This window comes from Plecotus auritus, assembly GCF_963455305.1.
Source record: "Plecotus auritus genome assembly, chromosome: 15".
NCBI classification, from domain to species: Eukaryota; Metazoa; Chordata; class Mammalia; order Chiroptera; family Vespertilionidae; genus Plecotus; species Plecotus auritus.
In genome coordinates this window covers 2,243,310-2,260,262 of record NC_137781.1, presented here as the reverse complement: position 1 = coordinate 2,260,262, position 16,953 = coordinate 2,243,310, and the positions used below count along the sequence as shown (strand labels likewise).

Genomic DNA, 16,953 nt, shown 5'->3' with positions numbered 1-16,953 from the left:
GCAATTAACCAAATATAAAGCAACTCTAAAAAAGTTAAAGGCATTCTCATTTAAAATTAAAAAAAATTTTACACTTAAATAAATGGCTTCCTTCATTTAAATAACTATCCTAAACCATCAATTAGCTTAAATCCCTCCTACAAGCTGTCAACAGCAAGAACTCCCAATCGACCCTCAGCATCTCTCCAAAATATGAATGAAGAGAGGAAGGACAAAACTGCACATGACTGAGCAACACAGACTGGATAGATACTGAGGAAAGTCTTCAAAATAAACTTTTTTAAAAATATTTTTTTATTGATTTCAGAGAGGAAGAAAGAGGGAGAGAGAGAAACATCCATGATGAGAGAGAATCATGGATCAGCTGCCTCCTGCACGCCCCCCACTGAGGACCGAGCCTGCAACCTGGGCATGTGCCCTTGACCAGAATCGAACCCGGGACCCTTCAGTCTGCAGGCCGACGCTCTATCCACTGAGCACACTGGCCAGGGCAATAAACTGTTTTTGAAACCTAAGTATTAAAGGGACAACTGAGGTGCTGGAGAGGGAGGACAAGAGGCTTGCACGTGTACTACGGGTGTCACCCAGAAGCAGAAAAAATGCTGTGAGTAGGAACAGTCATCTCAGAATGTGGGGGTCCCCTGTGCAGAGGACCCTGTGAGCCACAAGTCCCAGCCCTCACCCCTCCCTCGGGCCCTCCCACAATGCACTGGGCTGCGACGTGAACCACTGACATGGTGGAAATGACGCTGGGCCAGTTCCCACTTTAACCCTCAAAGGGCCTGGCAGCTTCCACGTCTGTGCTCTCGGAGACAAAACTAAGAATGCTTATCACCTTCCTGAAGAAGGAGGAGCCCAAGAAGCGGCCCAGAGGATGGGCCCCGGGGAGAGCAGGGCCCCGTGGGGAGCAGGGCCCCGGGGAGAGCAGGGCGACGGGGAGAGCAGGGCGACGGGGAGAGCAGGGCGACAGGGAGAGCAGGGCCCCGTGGGGAGCAGGGCGACGGGGAGAGCAGGGCGACAGGGAGAGCAGGGCCCCGGGGAGAGCAGGGCCCCGAGGAGAGCAGGGCCCCAGGGAGAGCAGGGCGACAGGGAGAGCAGGGCCCCGGGGAGAGCAGGGCCCCATGGAGAGCAGGGCGACGGGGAGAAACAGCGAGGCAACAGGCGTAGGGAGAAGCCCTGCTGGGCACCCCGGGGCAGTGCTGTCAGCTCAGGCAAGCCAACCCCCCCACCGCGAGGCACGGAGTACATTACTCTAAGCCATCAAGTCCTGGGGCCACTGGCTCAGCAGCAGTAAGCACCCAAAACAAAACTTAAAATTATGGCTGTCCCAGTGAAGTGTCTAAAAGCTGGAAGATAAGAAAATTTGAAATTAAGTCAAAGAGAGAGAACAGAGACATAGTATTCACGATACAAGACTCAAGCAAAGAGCCTACGTCCCATGAGCAGGCGTTTCCACACGAACAGAGAGCAAACGGGAAGGAGAGGAACCAGCGGGGACACACACACACTCACCACGGAGAAGACGCGAGAGCCGATCTGAAAGGCCCATCCGTGCTGAGCGCCAGGACCGGGAGGAAGATCTAGCTAAGCCCCTGCTGACACCGAGGAGGAGAGGCCCTCAGCTCCCGCGGAGATGGGAAGGGTCAGAGGGCACCAGGCTCGCCAGCACCGCTGGCTGCGGTCTAACACCGCAGGACAGCATTTCCCGCCCACAATTCCGCACCCCCAAACCACCAGCCACGTGTGAGGCCGACTAGGAGCCGTTGACACGGACGGCCACTTACCGCGCGCCCCACACGCTGCTCTACAGGCACTCCCCGTGAACCCTCAGCGCCCCACGCAGGCCCCACCACGACCCCGTGTCGGAGGGGAGCCCGGGTGAGAAACGCAGTTCGTGAGCAGCAGGACCGAGGGCGAAACCGACGTGCGGCCCTCCGTCCGCGAGGGGAGAACTCGAGAGCGGGCCAGCCTTTCCCCCTTCCCGGGGGGGGGGGGGTTCCCGAGGGTGCGCTCAGGCGAAAGGTGAGCAGCGAGCCCAGAAAGGTAGCACCAGGTCAGGAGACACAGACCCACGTGAGCAGAGACGTGAGCAGTTCGAGCCGGCAGCCGTTCCGCCCGCTCAGAGCAACGCCAGGACGGGCAGAGGAACCCAAGGCTCCGAGCGAGGGCGCGCTCACAGCGCGGAGAGAACACGAGAGTTCTCCACCTCGGGAAGACATTCCTGTAACCTGGACTCCTTAGGCACGGCGCGGAGGAGACACCATCGGGGATGCCCGACGGAGCCGGCCTGCAAGTGACTCAGCACAAGCCACAACCGAGGAAGCGAGAGCCGGTATGGAAACGGGAACACTCACAACGAGGGTGAGCTTGGGAGGGGCCGGGTCTGTCTGTCACAGCGAATTCACTCCACAAAGTGAGAAGTGAGCCCTGGCCAGTGTGGCCCAGTGGATAGAGCGTCGGCCTGCGGACTGAAGGGTCCCGGGTTCGATTCCGGTCAAGGGCATGGACCTTGGTTGCGGGCACATCCCCAGTAGGGGGGTGTGCAGGGGGGCAGCTGATGGATGTTTCTAACTCTCTATCCCTCTCCCTTCCTCTCTGTAAAAAAATCAATAAAATATATATTTTTTAAATAAGCGAGAAGTGTGGTGCCCACAGCAAAGCAAACAAAGCACTCAACAGCAGAACTAACCCTATACGCTGTCCGCTAAGTGAAAAAAGCGTCCCAGTTTCGCTGGGCCTGAGACCATTCCTTTCGGCTCGGGTCCCAGGGAAGGCTTACGGTACCTGGCCCGTGGGCAGCGGCTGGTCGAGCAGCTCCACATCCAGGTGCTTGGGAAGGTCGTGCAGTCTGCAGAGCTCACATATCAACCACTTCAGCTGCTGACGAAGCTACAAAACAGTTCAGCAAAGAAGCAGGCGTTAGAGGGCCCTTGGCAGACACAATAATGCCACACTGTACCCAGCCCAGCAGGAAGTGAAAGGAGTTAGCTGCTGCTGCGTAGCCCGGATGGAGTGTGTGTACCCCGGATGGGGTGACGTGGTGAGGATGCTGCTGGGGACGGCGTGCGAGCCCCGGGCCGCGTGCAGCCACAGAGGGCCCAGCAGCACGCCGGCAACGAGCGGAGAGGAAGGGCTGCCGACACTGTCCACCTTTCAGCCGCTCCCCCCTTGTCTGAAAACCTGTCTCTTCACACGAGCACATACATCGTTACTTGGGCTACAAAACAAAGGCGGGGGCTGCACAGGGTCCCAGCTATACCTTCCAGTCACGTTCATGTACAAGCAGAGGCACATGTGGCCACAGACAGTCCTGGGCCCTGGGGTCAGGGGACATGGTGTCCACTGCCTTGGCTTGGCCGAGTCTCCCGTTTGTGAAACAGGAAAATCAAACCTTCCCAACTGGTGACGATTAAACGGAATCTCCCGCGGAAACACGCACACGCGTGTCTAAAACGGCGGAAACAGAACTCGTTTCCATTGCCACACGCAGACTGTTTGGTGGCATGTCCCCTTCCGGCGAGGTAAGCGGCGTCTGCAAGCGCGGCAGGGACAGTGTAAGAAGGGCCGCTGCCCGCGACATGACCAGGATGAGCCAGGCAACGCCCCTCGGTCAGGAACTCTCCTGGGTGTCTGACCGGAAGGGAGAGGAGACAGGGCAGGGTGCTGAAAGACGAGGAAAACAGGCCCAGGGTCAGAAAGGGTCAAACCAAGCAAAGAACAAGCCTTTCCCAAGCGGACAAGGAGCAGGAGTGAGAAACTGAGCCGGGAATCAGGATTAAAGCCTCGGGCTCAGAAGGCAGCCGCCCGTGGCTGTGACGCCCCTCCAGGCGCTCTGTGGGTGCTCGTGACCGTGAAGACGGGGCGGGGTCTGAGAGCCATGGAGTGCGGGGGGTTGGGGGGGAAGAAGCAGCCTGTGGAGGTGGAGTCTTACCCAACAAGCAAAACAGGGGGTACATCTTGCAGGAATCTCAACTTTATGCTCCCCAAAAAGCGTTTGAGGGATGGGAAAAAACTAAGGCCTTGGGGATAAACTTACGAAATCTGCAGATGGTAGATGGACTGGACAGGCCTGAGAAACTTCTAGAGAGCTGGGGCGGGGTCGGGAACACTGGGATCGCACGGAACTCTAAGCCAGTGCCCAGGCCCCGGTCAGGCAGGAGTGCCCCCACGCACAGCCACCACCAGGATCACTGGGGGGACCGCCGGGAGGCAGGCGCGTCTCCATTTAGATGTGCTGCTGAACAATGAGGCACTCCAATGCGGTCCCTGGTCTGCGATCCACAGACATGCATGGGCTTGCAGCCCAGGAAGTCGCTTTAGCTGCAGGTACAAATGCTTGGAGGCACGACTCAGGAGGAGGAGAGACTGCCCAGAGCACGCACAACATGGGAAGGAGAGGCGGACCGAGGAGGACAGGCTCGATGAGACCAGGCGGAGGAACAAGAGACGAACACGGAGGCGGTGCCCTGACCGAGTCCTCACAGACTCCCGTTCCCCAGGACAGATCCGCGTGCTTTGCACACATCACTTACTACAGAGCCTCACACAGAAACCAGTTAATTTAAAAAAAAAAGCATGTCCTAACCGGTGTCGCTCAGCGGATAGAGCGTCGGCCTGCGGACTGAAGGGTCCCGGGTTCGATTCCGGTCAAGGGCATGTACCTTGGTTGCGGGCACATCCCCAGTGGGGGGTGTGCAGGAGGCAGCTGATGGATGTTTCTCTCTCACCGATGTTTCTGACTCTCTCTCCCTCTCCCTTCCTCTGTAAAAAATCAATAAAATATATTTTTTAAAAAGCACATGCTTTTCTGTGCTCTGCGGCTAAGCTTCCCGTGTCCACCCAGGGAAAGCGTGTAAACCAGCAGAGACAGACTGCTCCCAGCGCTGCATACAGCGGCCGCTACAGACCAGACCGTGTGCCTTGCTCCTTCACGTAGGACACCTCGGAGAGTGGCCGGTGCTCCTCCGAGGAGACTGCGGCTTTGTAAGCACAACCTGACGTCCAGCGTAAAACCGCACTCGGCCGTGTTCCTCTGGCCAGGCCTCCCGCGGTCGCTCCGCCGTCAGTGCCGAGTGGAGGCGTGTCTCAGTAGGGAACACGGACACGTCGCAGGCTGCACTCGGGTCAGTTTTAGAACCGGAAAGGGAGTCCCTGGTTCAGCAACTAAAGGTAAGAACGTTAATGCAGCGAGAAGGCAGCCCGGGCTGTGAGGAAGGAAGTGATGGAAGGTCAGGAGAGACGCTGTCACTACACTGGGTTCTGAGGGGGCGGCAGAGACGGCGAGAAAGAGTGGAGGTTGAGTTTGGTATTTTTTTTCTTTTACAGAAATACACTTACTTTTTTATAAAAGCAGACCCAAGTGTATGCCCTGTGTCATGTCACTGAGCATTTCTGATGGGTATCTTAGACACGGAAACATGGCCCCATCACTTCTCTGTCACAACACGCACACCCTCAGGTCTAGAGAAGGCGGCCGCAGGGAGCTGCCCCTGCCCGTCCTCCTGCCCCGTCCTGTGGCCCCTGTCCGTCCTCCTGCCCCGTCCCACGGCCCCTGCCCGTCCTCCCTGCCCCGTCCTCCTGCCCCGTCCTGCAGCCCCTGCCCGTCCTCCCTGCCCCGGCCTCCTGCCCCGTCCTGTGGCCCCTGCCCGCCCTCCTGCCCCGTCCCGCGGCCCCTGCCCGCCCTCCTGCCCCGTCCTCCTGCCCCGTCCCGCGGCCCCTGCCCGCCCTCCTGCCCCGTCCTACGGCCCCTGCGGCCGGTGCGGACACGGCCCCCTTCGTTAGCCTTTACCTCCACCCTCAGGGCTCTGCAGACCAGCCTTCCCTTCCCAAACCCTCTTTAAACTGACGTTCTTATGTCCTTAATTTTAGGAATAAACGTGTTTAAAGCAAAAGTAACTTATTTTGACAATAATGAGGTAGGACTCTAATTTCCCCAAAATGGTCATTTCTCCCAATACTATTAATAGAATGATCGATCCTTTCCTTTTTGAGTGCTTTAACTCAATTTCACTTATTCTCAATTCTCAATTACATGACTCACTGCCTTTATCCACCCAGGCCAGTGTCAGTACACAGTGTTTTATGTAAAACCTAGTTGAACAAGTCTCATTTCATTACTTTTCCTTCAACTTCATTATTATTTTTACTCTTCAAAAAAGACTTTAGATTCATTTCGTCAAGTTCCAAAAAGAAGTCTGATTTTTTTTTTTTTTTTTACTGGAATTGTATTCAATTTATAGACTAACATGACTAACATGAAGCTATGAAGATAACTCACATGTTTAATTATCTGGGAACACACTGTCTTCCATTGCACTCAGCAAATATTATAGTTTTCTTGATACATCTAAGTTTATTCCCAGGCAGTTCATTTTTTAAAAAATTTAATTGTAATCGTCAACAAAATACTTTTCTCCTGTATTTTCTATCTGATTATAGCTGATATAACACATCATGTCAACCATGGTTATAGCAGGCAGAGAAATTACGGAAGATTTTTATGTTCCCTTTAAATTTCACTACTTTTCTCACAAACGTTACTCACCAGTTTTATAAAAAAGGACAATGGGTTTTTAATGTTTGTGTGAAATGGAAAGCTGCATTTCTCTCTATTCAGAAACTTTTCATGTCTGTCCCTCTGGCTTTTACTGCAGTTACAGACTCTTGACAGAAAAAGCAGTTCCCTAACGTTCACGAAGAAAAAGAGAAAGGAGCAGGACGTATTTTCTTACCGAACTGTTGTTCTTAGAATCTTCTAGACGTTCCAGAACTGATGTCAGATTTGGGTCATCAGAGTCCACGAACCATATTGGTGAGGAAGCTGGGTACGATTCCTGTTAGAGAGACACCTAGTTAAACACTTGTCACAGACTAACCTGGACCTGCAACTGAACAGACCACTCGGTGGTCAGGTAACCACAGACTTCAGCGAAATATAGCTGGGGGGGAAGCCCGGTCAGGGCACCAGCTGGGGTTTCGGTTCAGTCCCGGTGGGGGGAGGGGGGGCAGGCAGGAGGCAGCCAATCAGTGATTCTCTCATCATTGTTTTTAACTCTCTCCCTTTTCCTTCCTCTGAAATCAATTAAAAAGTATTAAGTATATATATATATATATATATATATGGGGAAGAAAAGCAATATATTAAAATCCATGTGTGGAAAAAAGAATTTCTCTTAATGGATTTTTTTAATTATTTTTTTTTATTCTTCTGGAGACCAGTTAGGGGACCATCACTGTCACACTTGGCTGCTCCACAAATGGGGAGTGGGGAGTGCAATGAGCTCACAGAACCTTAATGAAACCCCGAATGCCCTGACCACATAACAAAGGGAGTGACGGGACGACAGGGAGAAACTGCTCGCTGCTCACCGTCCGGCAGGTGAACAGCTAAGCGTCTGCGTGGCCGGAGCCCACAAGCAGTGACGACACTAAGGAACGTGAAAAACGCCCTGCGGCGAGGGATGTCAGTGCTCCGCGCAGCACGCGCCGTCTGATCGGAGCATTCCACGCGGGCCCAGACCAGGCTGGGGAGGGCCTCCCGGAGCTCAGGACCCAGGTGGCTCCCCGCTCTCAGCCCTCCACCCCCCAGGACTCTGAGCAGACAGCACAGACCCCGCGCCACAGCCTTGGGAGGGGCCTGCTCACCGCTGGCTCTCAGGCGAAGCTTTACCTGCGGTGGTGACGTTCCCACTCGCCTCCCACCCCTCGACCAGCCCACCCTCATCTCACACTGTCCGTCCCCAGGTCTAAGAAGTTCAACAAGAAAGTCACGTTGCTAAGGGACACACCATTCACAGCATGGACACCTACGTCTCCTCCTCATGGCCTGTTCCTTCCAAGGAGGGCACAGGGGGTGAGGGAGGAGAGAGAACGCAGATCCGACTCTGTATCACCAACCGGTCGGATAAATGAACACAAGGACTCCTCGGCTGAAAGCGCACTTAGGTGCCGTCATTCTCGGAAGCTTACTTTGGAAAGGCGACCGGCCAGGGAGGACAGGCCAGAGAGAAGGTCCCGAGCTCTTCGGTCAAGTTTCATTCATCATGTCCTTCGTATAACCCACCCGGGAACACATAAAACTGACAGCCCTGACATAGTGCCCATGAGAAATTATTGTAAAGCGTCCTGTCTAATAAAGACAGAACATGCAAATTGACGGTAACTCCGTGACAAAGATGGGAGCGCCCACAGCCAATAAGGAGGGAATATGCAAATTGATGCAACAGGGTGAGAAGCGGAAGGCAGCTCCGGGCCCGAGCGAAGGCGGTGCCGGCAGCCGGGGGAAGGAAGGCGACTCCGGGCCGGAGTGAAGGCGGTGCCAGCAGCCGGGGAAGGAAGGTGGCGAAGGTGGCGAAGGTGGCGCCGGGCCGGAGCGAAGGTGGTGCCAGCAGTCGGGGAAGGAAGGCGACTCGGGGCCGGAGTGAAGGCGGTGCCGGCAGCCAGGGGAAGGAAGGCGGTGCCGGGCTGGAGCGAAGGCGGTGCCGGCAGCCGGGGGAAGGAAGGCGGTGCCGGCAGCCAGGGGAAGGAAGGCAGTGCCGGGCTGGAGCGAAGGTGGTGCCGGGCCGGAGTGAAGGCAGTGCCGGCAGCCGGGGGAAGGAAGGCGGTGCCGGGCTGGAGCGAAGGTGGTGCCGGGCCGGAGTGAAGGCAGTGCCGGCAGCCGGGGGAAGGAAGGCAGTGCCGGGCCGGAGTGAAGGCGGTGCCGGCAGCCGGGGGAAGGAAGGCGGTGCCGGGCCGGAGTGAAGGTGGTGCCGGCAGCCGGGGGAAGGAAGGCAGTGCCGGGCCGGAGTGAAGGTGGTGCCGGGCCGGAGTGAAGGCAGTGCCGGCAGCCGGGGGAAGGAAGGCGGTGCCGGGCCGGAGTGAAGGCGGTGCCGGCAGCCGGGGGAAGGAAGGCAGTGCCGGGCCGGAGTGAAGGTGGTGCCGGCAGCCGGGGGAAGGAAGGCAGTGCCGGGCCGGAGCGAAGGCAGTGCCGGCAGCCGGGGGAAGGAAGGCCCATGCTGACACGAACCTTCGTGCGTCGGGCCTCTAGTTTTCCAAACAGTGTTCTTCAGCCACAAACGACACCGTCACCACCGTCACGTTTGTTTGTGGAGAACGCTGTCATCGCCACAGAGCTTCCCCATATATGCTCTCGTGTGGGGCAAAAAAATGATCTATTTCATCGAAAAACGCAGAAGTGATTTGCTTAAGGTCCCAGCTACTAAGAATAAACCTTTTCCCCTCCCATAAACTCCAAGCTCTAACATTTTAAAATTTAGTATCTCGCTCCCGGGGGAAGGGAGGCTTTTGGGTCGACGAACAGAAATTTAATTAAGGAGAAAAAGTTCCACCACAAGCGGCCTGGCGAACAGCCACTCATGCAGAAAAGTGATGACTTATGCTACACAATAATGAGGCGAGAGGGTTTGCTTGTTTACTAGCTGGTTCACGTCCCGGGGGAAGGGGGTCTCTCTAAACAATTCCCTGCCAACAGTTCCCGGACGCGAGAAGTCCGTAACGGACGAAGGGAAAGCCCTACACTAGCTCCAACAAGGCTGCCCAGGTTAGCAAACACCTGCTGGGCCCCTAGTGTGAGCCTAACAGCTGGACGTCAGCACTGACTGGAAATCGGATGTTTACTGAAAACGGGAAACAACGCTTCGTTTGCATGACAACCTTGGGTATCTCGACGTCCTTTTTTATTAGGAAAAAGACTCCCTGAGGTTGAAGATAGCGCTCTTCGCCCTTCATATTTAAGATTAGGGCCCGTTTATAAAACAGAAAAATGTTTTAGCTCAATTCCCTTTGCCTAGAGAATAAAACATCTATGTTTTGTTTTTCACTTCATAAAAGTATCTTTCAGTCCTAACCGGTGTGGCTCAGTGGATAGAGCGTCAGTCTGTGGACTGAAGGGTCCCAGATTCAGTTCCGGTCAAGGGCACGTACCTTTGTTGTGGGCACATCCCCAGTAGGGGGCGTGCAGGAGGCAGCTGATCGATGTTTCTCTCTCATCGATGTTTCTAACTCTCTCTCCCTCTCCCTTCCTCTCTGTAAAAAAATCAGTAAAATATATTTTTTTAAAAAGGATCTTTCATATGAACTTAAATTACAGATTTCCTATCAAGCCCTACGTGACCCTTTAAACATGTATGCACTATCCATGACACAAACATGACAGGTAAGGTTTCTGTCCAAACTGAATATAGCTAAAACGCGACCATGCAGTCAACAGAATAGAGGGTGTCCCCGGAAAAAATGTGCACACACTCGGACAGCTGAGAACTCACTTAATTTTCACTCTTTTTCTCGTTTAACTGATTTGAAATAATGGGTGAAGCCAAGCTAAGCTGTGAAGAAAGAAGATTGATCCTAAAGTGCCGCTAGACTTTTTCTATGGGGATACGGCACAAAGCCAGCCCGTCACAAACCGAGGGCACACCTGTGCCGCACGCAGTGATTCCTGACATCGGCGGTCCCACTGCTTCGCGGCATCAGCCGAGCTGGGACCAGACGGCCATCTGGAAAGAGAACAGTGTTCGGCAATGGTGCTTCCCTTTGCCTTTTATTAAATTTTTTATTTTACTTTTATAAACAAACTACTCATTTCTGTAGATTCTTTTAAACTTTGAAAATGTCCTGCATGTTAATGAACACTGACTTTACAATCATTCAGGCAGGCATGCATTTTTTGGGAAACCCTGTCTTTACTGAATGTGTGCAGAGTGGAAGATGAAAAACATAATTATAGAATATTCTCCCTTGCCATTATATACACACACACACACACACACATATATACATATATATGTATGTATATATATATATATTAAAAAAAAGACTAAAAAAAAGGCAGGGGGTGGGGAGCGGGGCAGGGGAGAGGAAAAATAAAATAAAAAATGAAAACAAAGGCAAAGGGAAGCACCGTTGACTAACACTGTTCTCTTTGCAGAGCCGCCCCCCCCCCATTCAGGGGTTCAGGCGGGGAGGTCGGAGGGGGGAAGTGAGGAACGGCACGTAGGTGCCAGAGGACCGTCCGACGGTCTCCAAGTTGCAGATCCCCAGGAAGCAGAACGCGCGAGCCCTTCAGTGTTGGATCCGAGACCACGGCCCCAGAACTCGCGCTCCAGGAGCTGAGGCCCAGCCCCAGGACGGGGAGGCGCTGCTGCTCCGAGGAGGAGGAACCAGGGGTGGACGGGCCGAGAACCCTGAGGACCACGTGAAGGCTCTGCATACCTAACAGGACTGGGGAACATGCCCGATGAGGAGGAACAGATAAGAGGAGAGAGCCCCAGGCTGGAGGAGGAGTGGATGAGCAGCTTAAGGAGGTGACAGCCCGAGGGTTTGGCTCAGTGGATAGGAGGCTGGCCCTCGGACTACGGGTCCCGGGTTCGATTCCGCTCCGGGGCATGTACCTCGGTTGCAGCCTTAACCCCCGGCCTTGGTCAGGTGTGTCCAGGAGGCAACCAATCGATGTGTCTCTCTCACAGGGGTCTCTCTGTCTCCCCCCCTCCCTTCCACTCTCTCTAAACATCAAGTATCCTTGGGTGAGGATGAAAAAAAGTCAATAAAAACGTAATTTTTAAAAAATAAATTTTAAAATGTCCTAACCCAGGTTCCATGGAAGCCCAAAGCCCTCACAGCAGAGCCCTCCGACGTCCCATCCTGCTCCCACAAGGACACGTCCGTTCTGCTTTCAAACCAAGGTGCTGCCAGGATGCAACAGGACACGGAGAGGTGCCCCATGAGAGAGGGGTGCGCCCCCCCCCCCCCGTGACGGCAGCAGCGCCATGCAGCTACCCCAGCCACGCGGGCTGAGGAGAGGGGGCTGTATGAGCTCCAGGAAGCCAGGGAGACTCAAATCCATGCCAGAACGAGGCCCACCGGGGCACCCAGCCAGGGACGCTGGTACGATGTCTCCCGAGCAAACCGAGGAACGAGAGGAAAGGATAAAGGGAGACGCCGGGTCCACGACAAGACCTCGGGCACGTGCTTCTCCGAGCTTTTGGGACTCTTCCCCAGAAGATTTCCACATCAAACAGGATTCCTATCAGGCCCCTGCTCCATCACTGCTGTTCAAAACCCAAAGAAGAACAGACAACAAAGACAACAGTAACTTAAAAAAAGGCCAACGTCCAGAACCATTTCACTAGAACACGAGAAAACACCCCCAAGGTGACAGGGAGCCAGGACGGTAATGAAATCAGCATGAGCTGAATCTGACCAGGGGACCCTGGACGGATGGTCAGACGTGGGAAGACAGACTGGGGGGCGGGGTGTGTGTGTGTATGTGAATGGAGCACGTGCCACACGGGACAAACTGCCGTGCAGAAGCCTCAAAGAAAGAGGGGTGCGGTATCTTTGGAGGATTTTTCAGAAACGGGCGTGCGTGTGTGCGTGTGTGTGTGTGTGTGTGTGTAAGAAGCACCTCGTGAGGTGCCATTCGCGCACACGTCACAGGAACTGCACACGGTGCTTCTTGGTCGACGTGAAGACAGGGCCAGCGTAGCGGCTTGAACGGCGTCTCCTAGTGGTGACCTTACACTAGTCCCCACCAAACCCTCTTCCTGGTGTGTCATTCACTTCTTTTTAAAAAATGTATTTTTATTGATCTCAGAGAGGAAGGGGAGAGAGAAACATCAATGATGAGAATCACTCATCGGCTGCCTCCTGCACGCCCCACACTGGGGATCGGGCCGTAACCCAGGCGTGTGCCCTGACCGGGAATCGAGCCGTGACCTCCTGGCTCATAAGGCGACGCTCAACCACGGAGCCACCCCGGCTGGGCTCTCATTCACTTCCTGCTCCATGTCCTAACCCAGGTCATCAGTCAACATCTCTGTGCGTAGCAGGCTCCCAGCAGCCTGCGAGGGGCACTGCTGGCATTGGAGTGACGTAATGCCCGTGGTGGCAGCTTGCCTGACAATTACAAGTCGTTTGGAATCCCTGTGCCCCTGGCACTAAATGCCAGCCCAGTCAGCCCCACACACACCTCTCCTGAAGCACCCGCTGTCGCCTGGCCGCATGGCTCAGTGGTTGAGCGTCGACCTACGAAACAGGAGGTCAGGGTTCGATTCCCGGCCAGGGCACGTGCCAGGGTTGCAGGCTCGATCCCCAGTGTGGGGCGTGCAGCAGGCGGCCGATCCACGATTCTCTCATGACTGATGTTTCTATCTCTCCCTCCCTCCTCTCTGAAATCAATAAAAATATATTTAACAACAAACAAATAAATAAATAAGACACCCCCTGTGGAAACCCACTCCTATGCCTGGATGGCCAACGCCTTTTCCCAAGTTCCCCGGGCAACTCAGTGGCTCCCCACGGCCTGCACGTCCGTCTCCTGTCCTTCGAACCAACCCTACCTTCCCTGGTCCCCCCCCCAGACGCCCCCCGACAGTCGCCCCTGAGGCCAGCCTCCTTCACACCGCCCACCTCTCGCTCACTCTACTTCCCGTTTCCCGCCGTCGGAAAATGGTTCTCCTTCTTGCTGGGCTTCTCAACCACACTTTTCTCAAGCTTTGGTTTGTTTTGTTGTTGTTGTTTTTTTAAAAAATATATATTTTATTTATTTTTTACAGAGAGGAAGAGAGAGGGATAGAGAGTTAGAAACATCTATGAGAGAGAAACATCGATCAGCTGCCTCCTGCACACCTCCTACTGGGGATGTGCCCACAACCAAGGTACATGCCCTTGACCGGAATCAAACCCGGGACCCTTCAGTCCACAGGCCGACGCTCTACCCACTGAGCCAAACCGGTTTCGGCTGTTGTTGTTTTTTAAAATCAACATGTTTTTATCGATTTCAGAGAGGAAGGGAGAGGGGAGAAGGAGAGAAACATCAATGATCAGAATCATGCCTTCACATATGGAATGTAAGGAACAAAATAAATGGACAGATGGAGTGGATCCAGAGACATGGAAGCGGGGAACAGAGTCCAGGGTCTCGGAGAGAAGGCGGGGGAGGGTGGGTGGGTGGGAGGTGACCAACCAGAGACCTTGTATGCTTGTATGTATGCACAGCCCACCTTGTATGCATGTATGTATGCACAGCCCATGGACATAGTGGGGTGGTGAGGGCCTGGGATGGGGGCAGGGGTGGGCTGGAGAGGGTCGATGGGGGAAAACAGGGGGCACGTAGGCCCTGACCAGGTAGCTCAGTTGGTTAGCGTGCCCTCCCCATAAATCAAGGTTGTGGGTTTGACCCCTTGTCAGGGCACACACAAGAATCAACCAACGGCCCAGCCACAGTGGCTCAGAGGTTGAGCGTCAACCTATGAACCAGGAGGCCAATGACTGAAGGGTCCCAGGTTCAATTTGGGTCAAGGCACATGCCTGGGTTGCGTGCTTGGTCCCCAGTGTGGGGCGTGCAGGAGGCAGCCGATCCATGGTTCTCTCTCATCACTGATGTTTCTCTCTTCCTCTCTGAAATCAATAAAAACATATTTTTTTTAAAATCCACCAATGAGTGAATAAACAAGTGGAACAACAAATCAATGTCTCTCTCTCTCTCTCTCTCTAAAAATCAATCAAGCCCTAGCTGGTTTGGCCTAGTGGGCAGAGCGTCAGCCTGTGTACTGAAGGGTCCCGGGTTCGATTCCGGTCAAGGGCACATGCCCAGCATGCGGGCTCCATCCCCAGTAGGGGGACGTGCAGGAGGCAAGCCGATCCGTGATTCCCTCTCATCATGGATGTTTCTCTCTCTCTCTCCCCCTTCCTCTCTGAAATCAATAAAGATATATTTAAAAATAAACAAATAAATAAAAATAAAAATCAAACAATAAAATAATTCTTAAAAAAAAAAAGGAGGGGGTGCCGAAACCGGTTTGGCTCAGTGGGTAGAGCGTCAGCCTGCGGACTGAAGGGTCCCAGGTTAGATTCCGGTCAAGGGCATGCACCTTGGTTGCCGGCACATCCCCAGTGGGGGGCGTGCAGGAGGCAGCTGATCGAAGTTTCTTTCTAACTCTCTATCCCTCTCCCTTCCTCTCTGAAAAAAATCAATAAAATATATTTTTTTTAAAAAAAAAAAGGAGGGGGGGGACTAGTGTTAATACTTTCAACAATAAAGATTTTAAAAAATGATGAGAATCACAGATGGGCTGCCTCCTGCATGCCCCCTTCTGAGGATGGAGCCCGCAACCCGGGCACGTGTGCTGATGGGGAGCCAACCACTGGGCACACCGGCCGGGCTGCGTGTTTTGTTTTTTTTTTGGGGGGGGGTGTTTATTTTTTTTAATAGATTTTCTCTGCGGGGCAGGGCGGGGGGGGGGGAGATAGGGCTCATCTGTGTGAAAACCCAACCACCACCGCCAGGCTCCCCTCGGGGGCGCCCCTAACCACCCCCCCCCACCCCAAAGCCAGAGTGAGCGCTGCCTTGGGCTTTCACGATGCTATCACGGCCCTGAGTCACACCTTTTGCGGTGAAAACCTCTTCTCTCCCCGCCAACCTCCCACAGCCCCTCCCCACCCCCCAAAAAAATAATAATAATAACACGGGGCTCGGAAAGCAGGGGGGCAGCTCGGCCCCATTCTGCAAAGCCGGGGCCCACACGCTAGATGCTCAATAAACCAAAAACAGCGCTCCCCGAACTGGTTTTTCCGGAAATACACACCTGCCCCCTCCCCGGCCCCCCCACCCCGCGCCGCCCCGGGAAACCCATTTTAAGGTGAACCGGGTGTCTCCGGGGCCTCGGCCCGCGCTCCCGGGCGGCCCCTGGCTCCAGGGAAGGGAGCCGAGGGAGAGACCCCGGGCTGGGTGGGTGGCTCGCTCGGAGGAGGCGGAGAAAGTCGCACCCCGGCCGGCTCCCCCAGCCCCGGTGTCTCCGGGGCTCCCCGCGTCCCCGCAAGTGCGCGTGAGGGTCCCCCCCCACCCCGGCCTGTGACCGGAAGTGGACCGTCCTCACTCCGGCACCTGCGCGGCGCCCGCACCGCCCTCCCTCCCTCCCTCCCCCCGGCGCCTCGGGCTCGCGGGTCGGCTCCTCCCGAAACGCGGACGTGCCGAGGCGGCGGGGGGATGCGCGGCCTGACGCCCTGAGGCGGCCACCGGCCTCCCGCCCGCCCGCCGCCCGCCCGCGCAGCCCCCTCAGCGCCCGTCCCCTCAGCCCCGCGGCGGCCCGGCGGCCCCTCAGCGCCCGTACCCGTCACCTTCCCCAGCCCCGCGGCGACGCGGCCGCGAACCGGCAGCGGCCAGGCCCGGGGCGCCGAGACCTCGCCGCCTCCACCCCCAGCCTCGCGGGGCGGCGGTGGCCGGGCCTCCCGGGCGGGCGTCTTTGTCCGGCCGCCCCCCGCCCCGGCCTGGCCCCCGCCCCCGGCCCGGCCCCGGCCCCGGCCCGGCCCGGCCCGGCCCGCCCGGCGCCGCACCGTGATGTTGCAGTGCAGCGTGAGCGCCGAGGCCGCGCTGCCCGGCGGCCGCACCAGGAACTGGCAGTGCAGCTCGTCCAGCTTCCAGCTGACGATGCGGAACCGCTCGTGGTTCTTGTCGAAGATGGACGCCAGGAACTTCAGCTCAGCCTTCAGCCCCGACACCGACATCCTCCCTCATCTCCGGCGGGGAGCCCGGCCCGCGCCGCCGTCACGGCCGGAAGAGGGTGAGGGCGGCCGGCCCGGCAGCGGCCTTTGTAACCGACGCGGCCGGCAGGAGGCGGCAGCCCGCGGCTGAGGGCAACGCGACACCGCCCCGCCGCCGGCAGAGGCCGCCCGCCCCGCCCTCGCCCCGCCCCCCGCCGCAAGCCCGGCCCCGCCCACGTCTCAAGCCCCGCCCACGCCACCAGCAGAGGCCGCTCGTCGCGCGCCCCGCCCCCCGACGCAAGCCCGGCCCCGCCCACGACTCAAGCCCCGCCCACGCCACCAGCAGAGGCCGCTAGTCGCACGCCCCGCCCCCCGACGCAAGCCCGGCCCCGCCCTCGTCCCGCCCCCCGACCCAAGCCTGGCCCCGCCCACGTCTCAAGCCCCGCCCACGCCACCAGCAGAGGCCGCTCATCACGC

The 16,953-nt window shown here is 56.3% G+C and overlaps 1 protein-coding gene across 1 annotated transcript in view; it reads right to left on the bottom strand.

Moving 5' to 3' along the window:
• UBE2Q2 (ubiquitin conjugating enzyme E2 Q2) overlaps positions 1-16,672 on the bottom strand; it is a 37,130-nt gene extending 20,458 nt beyond the window's left edge. The window contains exons 1-3 of the mRNA XM_080651764.1: positions 16,330-16,672; positions 6,732-6,833; positions 2,785-2,889 (exon numbers count right to left, since the gene is read on the bottom strand). Coding sequence (XP_080507890.1) covers positions 2,785-2,889; positions 6,732-6,833; positions 16,330-16,500 — 378 coding nt within the window. The 5' untranslated portion in view covers positions 16,501-16,672. The remainder of the gene's footprint in view (positions 1-2,784; positions 2,890-6,731; positions 6,834-16,329) is intronic.
• Positions 16,673-16,953: the final 281 nt, after the last annotated feature.